Genomic DNA, 13,214 nt, shown 5'->3' on the forward strand with positions numbered 1-13,214 from the left:
CGGCACCTTCCAGTACCTAAAAGGGCTACAGGAAAGCTGGAGAGGGGCTTTGGACAAGGGCATGTAGTGATAGGACAAGGGGCAATGGCTTTAAACTGAAAGAGGGGAGATTTAGATTAGATATAAGGAAGAAATTTTTCACTCAGAGGGTGGTGAGGCACTGGCACAGGTTGCCCAGAGAAGCTGTGGCTGCCCCATCCCTGCAAGTGTTCCAGACCAGGTTGGATGAGGCTTTGGGCAACCTGGTGTAGTGGAGGGTGACCCTGCCCATGGCAGGGGGGTTGGAACTGGATGATCTTTGAGGTCCCTTCCAACCCAAACCATTCTATCATCCTGTGGTTCTATGAAAACAGGCAACCATCTGCATGATGCTTAGAGAATATTTTTGGTGTTCTAAAACAGGCGTTCAGAGCCGATCTCTCTGCCATCTTAAACGGGCAGCTTGGTCTACCCCTGGCTGATTTTTAGTGATACGTTGATTTTGGAAAGAAGAGAATTAACGCTCTCCAGGCTGGCCACTCTTAAGGAAGGTCATCCAATGCAGGCTGGCCAAGAGCACAGTACATCAAAAATTCAGTAAATTCTAATGATTCCTCAGCAGCAGGAAATGTCACTGCAAAACTGAATATTAAGCCTTGTGTGTGTGTATGATCAGTGAAAACTGTGATTTGTCTGGACTGTAGCTATTATTTGTAGATGTTATAATTAAGTTTACGGGGGGTTTGTCTCAAAAAAAAAAAAAAAAAATATTTGAAAGCTTGTGTTAAACAGCCTTGCAGAAATTCCTGTTCGGTTAATTTGTCTTTGTTCCATAGAGGGAACGTTCTTTTTCATAGTTTCTCAGTTAGAACTTTTGTTGTGATTAAAAAACTTGCTGTGAAATTGTTTTGTGTTGCAGGCACTTCTGCTGTGAGAGCGTGTGAGATATCTTAGAGACCGTGTTCTGGATGAGGCATGAAATTTTAACATAATTCTGTCAAACCTCGGTCCTTCGCTCTCAAAAACCCCAAAACAGCGGATCTGCTCCGGCCTCCAGGTCTGCCTTTTGTGGATCTTGGTTTCTTTGATGTCCAGAAACCTGTATTAGGGAATTTGGAAGAGTTCCACAACTGAGGGTGTAACACACAGAACTATATTGAAAAAAAATATTTTTAAAATCATAGAAACAGCGTTGCGGACGGCTCGAGTTGGGTTCTGTTGTGTCACGGCTTTCTAGGCTTAGGGATTCCCTTGGCAGTTCCGCAGAGCCGTGCTCCTGCAGCACCTGGACGACAGGGAGTCACCGGAATGACTTTTTCCGCAGGGTTCCCGCGGGATGCGGCGCCAATTCCTTAAAGCAGCTCCTGTGCGTTGCCCGTTGCGGGGAGCCTGACCTGGTACGCTTGTAAAATCGCAGAGGGAAATCGAGGAGAAGCCTGGCTTGGAGCTCAGCTACGTAAAATGGAAGAAAAGGAGATGGAGTCATGAATCGCACCCGTAAGGAGCCTGCACGAAGCACCTGAGATGGTGCCAGCTCATGGTGTCGCCGCAGAAAACGGGCGGGCACTCGGGTATGTCGCCGTACGGAACAGCCCCCGGGGAAACGGTCCGTAATTACCACGCAGACGAGGGCAATGCCAGTTCAGGACCTGCGTTCCCTGCCAGGGCTGCTCCACAGCCTGCGACGGTTCAATATTCCAAGGTACCTCCCAAAAATCAAGGCTCCTCCTCTGAAGTGTCGCTATGAGGCAACTGGGGTTGAGTAGAACCAGTGGGTTGTTTTTTTTTTCCTGTAGATGTGATGGTTTCTGGCAGGCAGTTCAGTTTAGAAGATAATTACAGTTAGACTTTGACTCATTTATTCTGCAAACCTTTGAGGAGCAACGATCTCCTTGTTGGTGCTCGACGGAGGCCAGCAGAAACTGGGTTTTACTGGTCGTGACGTGTCCTTTAAGCGGTCACACAAAGGGTGCAAGAGAACAGCACGGTTTTCAATGAGGATCCAGATGTTCCCGTAGTAACCCTCTGTCGTCAGATGCGATAATCCCGACCCTGACAAAATTCCGTCCTCGCTTGGAATACTGCTGAGGAGCAAGGATGGAGGAGTGGTTTATCTCCGGCTCCTAACACGTGTTTGTAAAGCTTTTCGTTCCCCCCTTGGAGTTACTCCTGGTGGTATCTCTTACCAGCTCGTTATGGCGTAGCCTCAGCTGCACAACATCTTCCAGGAAAACACAAGGGACCAAGAAGGTACAGAGCATGTTTTTTGGGATTTTTGTCTGCAGGAGATGGATTTTGGGTTCTGCCCAGGCCGGGCGACATGGCCCTTTGTGCAGGGGAAGGAGGGGGGTCGCTCCGCAACCGGGCTCCGGGAGTCTCGGGGACTCCAGAGCTTTTGCTCCGAGGAAACACGGAAACTTGGGGATGCGCTCACAGCCTGCGCCCCTCTTTTCGGAGCCGCTGCCAGGGTGCGAAGCTGGCACGTCCCTGCCAAGGCGGGATGGATACGGATGGCGGGAAAGTTTTCCCTTTCCGGGCGGATTCCGGGCACACCGGACGGCCGCGGTGGTTTCTCCGCCTGCCCGTATGTGCAGTCACGGCGTTTCCACGCTCGCAGCCCCGGTGCCGGGGGCGGCGGCCCCTGACGTCGGTGTGCCGGGCCGTGCCGAGGGCGGGGCCGCGCCCGGGGGGGCCGGTGCGCCTTTATTAGCGGCGCAGGTCGCGCTGCGCGGCGCAGGGAGCGCGCAGCCGCCAGCGGGAGCCGGCGCGGAGACTTCGCCGCCCCACCGCCGCCAGGGACGGCCCCGGCGGGGACCCGCCGCCGCCGCCGGAGGGAGGAGGAGGAGGAAGAAGAAGAAGAAGGCGGAGGCGCAGGGCGGGAGGAGCGCGGCCGGGAGCGTGCGGGGCGCGGGCACCGGCTCGGGATGGTGCTCCCGCCCCTGTGGGTGGTGGCAGCCGCGCTCCTGGGGCTCCGCGCCGCAGCCGCCCGGCAGGTGAGTGGCAGCGGGGACCGCTCCGCACCCCGGTCGCCTTCCCTGCGCCCTACCCGCGGGGCCCCGCTGCCCCCTTCCCCGGGCGCTCCCCGCCACCGCCTCGGCCCGAGCCCTGGCACCGCGCCGGCCTTGGCACCGGGCTGTGCCGCTGCCCCGGGGGGCTTGGCTGGGCTCTGGCACGGAGAGGGAGGAGAAGCGGCAGCAGCCGCTGGCACCCGTGCTGCTCCCAGCTTAATGCGCGGGCATTAAGCCCTTTCTTTGGCCACTGAACTTTGTTTTTGGCACAGCGTCGCGATACGCGGAGCGGGGCGTTGGGAGTCGGGATTTCTCAGTAGCTCTGTTGATGTTAAGCTCACTATGGGCTCCGTTGGTGGGAATCGCTGTTTATTCGGGTGAGGAAAGATGCCATCCCTGGCAACCAAAAGCAGAGATGTAAAAAACGCTGCGATACAGACCGAGTAATTTTTCAGCCTTCTATGCGCTCTGCTGGCACACGTTGCGTAGGAATTGCACTAACAGCTTTGTGCCTGTGTTTCTTTTCTCTTCTGCAGGCTGGCAGAGAGCAACGGATCCAAATAGGTAAGTTTTTAACCGTTATTCCTGCTATCGAAAGAGAAACGCAAGAAGTAAACTCAACAAACTAGTTTATTTTCTGGGAAAACGATCTGTGTGCAGGCGAGCGTTCCCCTGCGTGCCCCGCACCGTTGCCACCCGGCAGCGTTTGTAGTTTCCCAGCAATGTGGCACGACTTGAATTTGCACGCCCTCTCGTTAGGTGTTTTTGCATCCTGATACGTTTGTGCCTCCTTTCTGAAAAATACAGCAACAGGAGTTAAAAATGGCAGTTTATTTAACCTAGCCCTCTGAGTGTCACGGCAAATCAGCCCTGGGGCACGCGCTTTGTCTTCAATTCTTCGTTTCTGAATCGAGGAGGAAATGCCTACTCCGTTTGGGTAGGGCAAACCAGGTCTTCAGACCATTTTTCTTCTGTACTGGAAGTGTTCAACCCTTTCTGGAAAAATTTTGTCTGACGCCGAGGCCTCTTGGTGTTCTGTTGGCAGCTGCCTGACCGTAGTCGTCCGCTGTCGCGTTGTGAACTGGTCCACTGGCGGCAGCAAGGTTGGTGTGTGCCAGGAATGAGGGTACTGGAGTGAAAGGTGGGATGAAAGAGGTTGTGGAAAGATGCTGGAGGTCTCTGCCAGGGCCTCGGGGCCGTCTCGCAGGCTCCTTAGCTTACCCGCTTGTGAAACGAGGAAACGTGAAACTTTGTGAAATTGTTAAATTTGCTGTCAAGGGCGGGTGTCTGCGCACCGGAGTGAGCTCCAGAGCTTTCCAATGGGAAGAGCGATGGCAGTGGGAATGGGCCCTGGGCAGTGCTGTTTCCAGTTGCCGTTAGACCTGTAGTTTTGAGGTTTTGGTTCGGGTTTTGATCGGAGGTTTTGTTCAGAAAAGAATCTCAAGTATTTCTCTTGAAGTTTTGGAGGTCTCGTCTCAATTTCAGTGCTGGCACTGCGTTCTCCTGGGCTTAGCTTGATTTCCACTGTGATCAGGGAGCAAAGGGAATCGAGACGGTTCCCTACGTTTAAACCTAACTGGCAAACAGGCGTTTTTTCCAGTGGTATGCCGATCCTGTGTTTTATTTTGAGTCGTTTCCATGAGAAATGGGTCGTATTTGAATTTCAGAAACCGTAAAGCTATACAAGAATGCGCCTTGTAAATTATACGGCACATCAGACAAAATTCCTTAACCTGGAAAAGAGCTTTTTTTCCTTCAACTTTTTCCTTTCGGTCACGGTCCCGGCGTTGCTGGAGTGGGGGACGTTTGAGGCGCACAGGCACTGCGGGAGAGAGAAGATACTGCAGGGCAGAGGGTGAATCGGGCACCCCAGCGCCAGGTCCGTGCGCTCAGCGTGGGACGGTCTCCCAATCCCGCTCTCCTGGCACCTCCGGAGCTTTTGCAGCTGACATGATCTCACCCTCCCCTGCCTGGGTGGGAGATGAAGAGGCCATCGGCTGGTGGGTCTGTCTGCTCGCAGATCCGTGAGTCTACGGTCCCGACGGCCCGTCGTGCGGCTGGACGGTGCAGGACCCCCTTGGGATGGGGCTCAGCATTGGTTGGTGCCCCTCCATGTCTCCTTGGCTCAGCCGCGTGGCATCCCGGTGGTTTTTGGTTCAGGCTGGCAGGGCTGTGAGAGCCTGATGGCTTCCCATGGTCAGGCTGGCTGGGAGTAGCTCTGGCTGTCAGGGATCGATGGTGTTTTGTTGAGGGGAAATCCCTATTTTCAGAGCATGAGTAGCTAGGTGACACTTCAGGTCATTCATAGAATCATGGAATGGTTTGGGTTGGAAGAGATCCTAAGGATCACCGCGTTCCAACCCCCCTGCCATGGGCAGGGGCACCCTCCACTACACCAGGTTGCTCAAAGCCCCATCCAACCTGGCCTTGAACACTGCCAGGGATGGGGCAGCCACAGCTTCTCTGGGCGACCTGTTCCAGTGCCTTGCCACCCTCAATGTAGTTTTCACCACATTGTCCTACGCTTCATGTTTTTAAACTGTTAATATTTAATGTTTGCTCCCGTAAATTCTGATTCAACAAGTGTGGCTTCCTCCAGAGTTTTAATGACGACAGGAAAAACCGCGTTGGGGTTCGCTTCTCCTTCCTCAGCCTCCCACGCTGCAGAGCCTCATCGCTGCTTGGTGCAACTTCTGGAAGAAAACTGGGACACGTAACCTGGGCAAAACCCGCTCACCTGCTGTTCCACAGAGGCTGTGGGAAATACTGGAAAGAATTTCTTGAGGGATCTGTGGCTCTGGGATGAGCGGACGGTGCAGCGAAGGAACGTGGCCGCTGGCGAGAGGCGTACCGTGGGCGCCTCTCCTCTTGCAGCCCCTTGGGTTTGTGCATCCAGCTGGCAGGGTCTGGCGCTGGAGCGTGCGGCGTAGCCTCATCCCTGTTCGGGTGCAGAGTTGTGTGGGAATTCTCAAGAAATCCATCCTCCTGTTCGGCCTTGACTTTCTCTCTGGCCATTTCTGCCACCTAAAGGTAGAAATGAAGTTTCCTGAATTTTTTCCGAAATGGTAGTTCTGAAGTGATCCAGGTTGTTGCAAGAGAAGGACCAAAACTGCTCCTTCATTTCTGGAAACCACCAGCCGACGATGGAGGCAGAAAACAGGGAGGACAAAACTCCTGCCAGGGTCGACCATCTCTCACGGCATCATCCCTTCTTGTTACTTAGCAGCACTTTGAGCGACTGGAACGGCTCCGTGTGCGTCCCATGGTGGTCAGCTGTGGGATGGAAGCGTAGTCTCTGAGAACGTGGGATTGTCTTTTTATGGAAATGCTGTCCTCTTAATTCCTACAGCAGCAGGTAATTGTTTTTTTCTCCAGGACCTGCACTGCCAGGCTGGATGTCTGCCATCCGGCAGTTCGATCGCGTCATAGCTTGTGTATTCCGTGCAGGAGATGAGGACCAGTGATGCTCTGGAGCTGTTACCTTCATCCAGTCCTTTTGCCGGGGTAGTTGAGCTTCCCAACCCTGCAAGCCACATGCAGATACGTCCTCCAAGAGAGGTGAGGGAGCTCTGGAAGCAGACAGTAGCCACTGGTCGTGCCAGCGTGGGACAGTGTGGGAGTCGGCACGCAGCCTGGAGCTGGGCAGCTTGGATGGGGCGTTACCAGGAGTTCCCAGACGTTTGTATCCTTGTGCAGCACTCGGCATCATCTCTGCCAAAACCGTTGTGCTTTTGGTGTGATTTGAGTAGGTTTCCACGTTGCTGTTCCGGATGGAGATATTTATGAGCAATATAAAGAGGCCAAGGTCGTTACTGGACGTAGTAATTAATCTCCATCTCCTTGCCACAGCGCAGAAAAGGTTTGAGGACACATGATGATGGGTCACGGTCATAGGGAAGGAGCTCCTGTGATCCAAAAAGTAGTTTGTTCATAAAAGTTGGTCCTCTGGCTGCAGTGTAGAAGGCTGGAAAAAGGAGAGTCCTGTTATCAAACTTTATTTATGTGCAGTATGAGCAAAAAAAAAATCAGAATAATGAATGCTACATGAGGCTTAAATATTTAATGTCTTCAAACTTGGGTAGCTTGGTTTAGACGTAGCGTGAACTTTCCGAAATTCCTCCTTTTCCACTGATTTCAATTTAGACTGTGCTTTTGAAATCTTTCTTAAGTGGATATTTGTGCTTTTGGAGTTCTGCTGTGGACAACCACCTGAGCGATTTTCCATCAACGTATTTCACAAAATCTTCTTCCTAAAAAAATAACACTCTTCCAAATGCAGGGGATTTAAAAAAAAAAAAAGAGTTTAGGACTTTTGAACCTCCGTTGTCCGCAGTTGCGCGGCACAAAGACGCCTCCGTGAGCCAGGGGTGACAATTCCTCAGTTTGGTGTGTGTTGGAGGGCGGCCAGCCCCCTTCCAGCGGCACTCTCCAGCTAATTATGTCTTGGCACACAACGAAAGAAGGTGATTTTCTTTCTCAAGTGCTTCCCTTTGCCTTCAACATTGTGCAACCGGAGCAGCGGTTCGAAGCCAGATTATAAAAAAAAAAAAGGAAGCAAATGGGAAGCTCCGTGCTTTTTCTGGTGCTCTGCGTTTCTTCTCTGGTCGTTACTGGGAGCTTGGAATTCGCAGGAGGGAGAGACTCTGAAATTTTAGCTTAGGAAAAGGGAGCACCTACAGCTGGAATAGCGTTTCCAAAGGCCCTACAGGCTGTGGAAAAAGGGTAATCTAAGTCGGCGGAGGAGTTTAGATGTCTTCAGTCTTGAGCCATGTCACATTTAATTTTAATTGCCTTTGAAGAAAAGGCATTTCCTCTTCCAGCTCAGCATTCGGAGACTCTGGAAAAGGCTTTTGCTGACTCAAAAACTTGACAGCTCCTATTTTCCACCCTTTGTTCCTGCCTTCTTGTGGCTAGCTGGCTGTTCTTGTCATTAGCAAAATAACTTTTTTTTTTTTTTTTTTGTCCCCACAAGTAGAAATCTGGGAATACTGCTGCAAGATGGGCAGAGCAATTCCTCACTTGTGCGGCGAACACGGAATTGGATCGCCAGGCTGTGGTCTCTGGCGTCGAACAGCCCGCTTTAAAAATAAAAAAAAAAAAAATAAAAAAAAAAAAGCCACGAAGAATCTTGGCCAGGGGAGAGGAGGAATGTCAGCCTGTGGCTGAAGCACAGGGAATGTGAGGATCTGGATTTTCACTTTGACCCGGGTAGGATGCGCAACCAGCGGCTCCGGCTCCTGTTCGTGGCCTGGTGTCTAATTAATTAAAATGAGTTTCGAGTTTTAACTCGGTCCCTTCTCTAAGGAGAGAGATGAGCAACACTGACTCAGAATTCCCAGTGTTTTCCATGGGAATTATCCGACGGATAATGTCCCGGGTGTAGAACCTGATCTTGTAGGTGTGTGACAAAATAGGCTGTGGGATGTGGAGCAGGTGTTCAGGACAACGGACTGGAAAATTGTAAGGAACTTTTTGCTTTCCTGGGATATATAATATTTGTGTATTATATAAAGTTGTTCCTAGTGCAAGAATTTAAATGTCTGCGTACGTCCTGCTAGGACCATCCATCGTTCTTCTGTCGAATCCCTCAGGAACTGAAAATGGGAGAAAAAACAGTTGTATGAAGCCGTTGGGAACGTTTTCCTGCCAAAGTTATTAGTTGGAGTGGGTGAGTGTCTTAAAATAAGCTGCTACCAGGAGAGAGGAGCTAGTTACTGAGCTTTTTGCTCCATCAGTTCCCAGCTCAAACGTGATCCACATTGGGAACGGGTAAAATTTAGCTCGTTTAATTAAGAATATTGATTGGAGCGATTCTCAGTGGCACTTAGCACTGGTATCTGAGCTGGAGTTTTTTAGATGAAAAGTGTCAGGAATATCACTCTGGTATTGCTTGAGCCAGTTCTCCCAGGAAAAGAAGAGCTGGGGAATAATTATTTCTGTGCTAAAGTGTCTTTTTAACTCTGGTGTAGTTTAATACACAGGTAGTAAGGCTTGGGCTTGGGTCCAGTTGTGAGCAGAAGCTTGGCCCACAGCGTGACCTGGCCCGGGAACGCCTCTCCTTCTCCTTTTACAGGATGAAAATTGGGCACCCAATATCCTGATTACTTCCAGGTGACAAAGGTCTCAGGGAAGAGATAAACTCATTAGATGGACTTGTTGTGCAGTGGTGTGAGATTACTTTGAGGCAACAGGAAACACGTGTGTGTGTGTCCTGATGTGGGGCTGCAGGGTGGTAACCCATAACAGGAGAAGACCTTTCTGTGAGCAAAACAGGAGATTCTCTTCCTTTTCTTGTCAGAGCCTAAGAACAGCAGAGACCAGGGAGGGAAAAAATCGTTCTCTTAGGCTAAGGATGCTATTTTCAGGATACAGGTATGGGACTGCACAGAAAGAGGCTTTTTTTGGGGGGTGGGAGGTATTTGTGTCCGCTTAGGCAAATTCCGAACCCAGCTGGAAGGTTTCCAGTCACCTCTTGTTGCTGCTGATTAGGCAGGAGTCCTGAGCTGACTGGTGGGAACCACAGAAAATGGTAGGAAAAGGTGGTGAGTTCTCCTTGGAAGCACGCTGTGTGTTCAGGACACGTTGCTTTAGCCCAGCGTCGTGCCACGGAGCTTCTGCGGTATTGCCCGAGGGTTTCTGCGGTGCTGCCAACAGGTTCTGGTGGTATCATCACAGCTTCTACGTATTTCAGGGAAGAGCAGGAACGAGGTGTCCATTTGTGAAGTTCTGTGTTGGTTTTTGCAGTAATTGGCCCCTGTGGAGTTTTTCAGCTCTGTCACTCAAGGTATGCAGGGCGATGGCAAGTTCTGGTTGGGGGATTTGTTGGAGGAGATCTGTAGAGGGAAGAGTTACTGCTTATACCACCACCCTTCTGCGCCCGTTAAGCAAACCCAAAGCCCAGGAAACTCCTCAGGTTGATGTCAATGAGTATTCCAGGGGTTTCTCTCTAAGTTTTTATGAAAATAGAGCTATGAAAGACCTGCTTCTTGAAAATTTTGGCAGGTGGAGGCTGTTTTGCATGCGTCGAATGTGTATCCCGGTGTCTGCTGTGTGTGTTTTCTTGAGGTGCATAACTGGGCACAGCTTCTTGAGCTTGTCCACCTTGGCATGATCTGTATGCATCCCCGGAAGCTGGAACAGCCTTCTTCTCATGTTGGCCCTGTCCATCGGACCTTGCTTAGCACGATGATGTGTCAAACGCTCTTCTTCCCCTTTCTTAGGTGCCTTCTCTGCAAAAAAGCAGTACGAAGTGTTTTTACAATAAAAATTGATAGCATTAAGAGGATGAGCCGTAGGGTATCCAAGGGAAGATTTGGAGCCGGAATATTCCAGCTGACACGTGCCTTACGTTTGCCTACGCGAGATTGCCGGGCTTCTCTCCAGACGGGCCATCTAGTCCATCATTCCCCGCGTGTCGGTGTGGCAAGCGGCACTGTCCCCTGTCCTCTGGGAAACTCCACGGGGTTTTGTTGTTCTTCAGCTGGACCGGTGGGTGGAGGGGACTGAGAGTGGCTGGAACAGCAGTGCCACGTCGGGGGTTTGGGCAGGGGAGCGACGCGCGCTTCCGTAGCTGCACGTCTGGTCGTCTTCGGGCTCGTTCCGTGCTGCTGTTCTAATTTGAGTTTGGTTTTGGGTGTTTCTCTTGGCAGAATTACGGAAAAGCAGACCGAGACCGTACGGGTTAGTGATTCCAATTAGTACCGATGCAGACGGAAGCTACATCTCCAACATCCTCTCTGCGAGCCACCAAAGAAGATCGACGCGGGAGGTGCCCCAAAGCCCCAAACAGCTGTACTTCAACGTCACCGCGTTCGGAAGGGAATTCCACCTCCGGCTGAAACCCAACACTCGTTTAGTGGCTCCCGAGGCCGTAGTGGAGTGGTACGAGGACTCTGTGGAAAGTGGAAGAGATGCTGGTAACAGGAGTCAGGCTGGAACTGCTCCAGAGAGCTTATGGAAAAGGGAGCCGCTGTGGACCAGCTGCGCCTACGTGGGAGACATAACGGACATCCCCGGAGCTTCTGTTGCGATTAGCAATTGCGATGGGCTGGTAAGGTTTGTTTAATGGGATTCATGTCTGGGGTCGTGTCCCTCTGTACCCAGCTGTTGGTGCTTTCAGCTACACGTTGCTAACGGTATCGTTTCGAGAACTGGATTTCTTAAATCCCTTAGATTTAAGAAAATCCTCCGTGCGTATCGATGTGTGCAGTCCTACTGCTTTGTTCTGGCATCACTTCTCTTGAGTTTCATCAGCAAAGTCCATAATGTCGCTGGTGTGAGAGGGAGAACTCAAACCTGCGCTTTGTGGGTTTGCCTTCTGATCTTGATGAGGTGTTACAAACGGGAAAATTAATTATTAAGTCACTTCAGGATTTAAGAGACGACCTTTTGGTGAGTGAACGTAGAATTTGGCGTCCGGATCGTACTTGTGGAGTAGCAAAATCGCGGGCTGCCCTGTAGCCCGAGAAGAATGACAGGTTCAGGTTTTCAAGGGTTTATTTATAAAATTACCAGATTGAATATTAGGAAAATAATATATCAGATTGGATATTAGGAAAATATTTGTTACCATGAGAGTTGTAGAACACTGGAACAGGTTGCCCAGAGAGGTGGTGGATGCTCCATCCCTGGAGACGTTCAAGGCCAGGTTGGACGAGGCCCTGAGCAACCTGATCTAGTTGGAGATATCCCTGTTCCTTGCAGGGGGGTTGGACTAGATGACCTTTGAAGGTCCCTTCCAGCCCTAACCGTTCTATGATTCTGTGAAAATAAGGATGCTTTGGGCTTTTTTTTACATGCAGTTTAGTTTCACCAGAGGGTCGCGTACCAGAATCGAGCGGTTCACATCTCTGAAGGGTTCATTCTCAAAACTGCGCCGGCCCCATGACCGTGTTGGTTGACCACTCCTGCTATTTCGGCGTGGCTTCAGCAGACACAGCGGCTGGCTCCGTGCACAAATCCCATATTGAAAGCCTGGGCATACATGGAGCACACATACCATTGGTTAATGCAATCATGCGGTAAAGCAAGCTAACAATACCCACCTTGTGCTCTTGAAGTAGCGGGAGCAGTGGTGGAACACGCCTGCAACGTCCAGGAGGATTAATGTCGTGGTTACTCGGCTGCTCTTCAGGGGAGGAATCATAAGAACAAGTCTGCAACAAGTATCCCTTCTAGGAAATAGGTTTCCCTCTTCCCGTCACGTGCCACGTGTTAGGGATTTGATTGCCTTCCGCGATACGTACTGCCTGGCAAACCTCCCTCCGCTGTCCGGGCAACGCGGAAACATCTCCAGCTCGGAGCTTTGGGCTGTGTGCAACCAGAACTCCTTGACTTTCCTTACCTGCAGCAAGGACATACTGGTGGTGTTTACAGCTAAGGTGATGAGCTCACATCAGTTCGATGTGTTTTCTTCGGGTTTTGGGTTTTTTTAGGAGAATCTGTCGGCAGCGTGGTGTGTTTCCAAAGGCCGTGCAGACATCTGCCGGGGTAGATGCAGCTTCACACCTACAATGAATGAGACCCCTGGGTTGAGAGTTGTGTTTGAGCAGTAATCCTGAAGGAAGTTCTTGTGTCGAGTGAGGCAGCGCTCTAAGACAAGAAGTTGGGTTAAATGGAGTAAGATGAAGGAGCGCAGCAGCTTCAGCAGAGATTGCCACGTGGCTGGCAAGCTGCTGGTGTTGTGTTTTCAGTTGACTGCAGTGTCATAGCTGCTGTCCTCACCAACCTCCACGTGTGCACGAAGACAGCAGATACTAAACGGGTCCTGAGTAAAGAACAGGAGATTTCTCAGTTGTGTGGCTTATTGCCACTCTTTTCCCGTAGCACCCAGGAGAAGCCCTTCCTGTGCTTCCCGTGGTTTTAGGGGCTGGCCTAGGAGAACACGTGCTTTTGTTGGAGGAGGACAGTGAGTAAATGCTCCTGAGTCACTGTTGTCTTTGTTCATCTCCACCCAGGCTGTCTCGTGCAGGGAGCTGGGTCTCTTTAGCTTGGAGGAGACTGAGGGGGGACCTCATTAGTGTTTATAAATATGTAAAGGGTGACTGCCATGAGGATGGAGCCAGGCTCCTCTCACTGGCATCCAATGATAGGACAAGGGGGAATGGATATAAGGTGGAACATAGGAGGTTCCGCTTAAACATGAGCAATAACTTCTTCCCAGTGAGGGTACCAGAACACTGGACCAGGCTGCCCAGAGAGGTTGTGGAGTCTCCTTCTCTGGAGATG

The 13,214-nt window shown here is 51.1% G+C and overlaps 1 protein-coding gene across 1 annotated transcript in view; it reads left to right on the forward strand.

Moving 5' to 3' along the window:
* Nucleotides 1-2,903: 2,903 nt before the first annotated feature.
* The window catches only part of ADAMTS3 (ADAM metallopeptidase with thrombospondin type 1 motif 3), a 96,710-nt gene continuing 86,399 nt past the window's right edge, over nucleotides 2,904-13,214 (forward strand). The window contains exons 1-3 of the mRNA XM_086611529.1: nucleotides 2,904-2,972; nucleotides 3,524-3,551; nucleotides 10,637-11,037. Coding sequence (XP_086467655.1) covers nucleotides 2,904-2,972; nucleotides 3,524-3,551; nucleotides 10,637-11,037 — 498 coding nt within the window. The remainder of the gene's footprint in view (nucleotides 2,973-3,523; nucleotides 3,552-10,636; nucleotides 11,038-13,214) is intronic.

This window comes from Tauraco erythrolophus, chromosome 5 (genome assembly GCF_009769465.1).
Source record: "Tauraco erythrolophus isolate bTauEry1 chromosome 5, bTauEry1.pri, whole genome shotgun sequence".
Lineage (NCBI taxonomy): Eukaryota > Metazoa > Chordata > Aves > Musophagiformes > Musophagidae > Tauraco > Tauraco erythrolophus.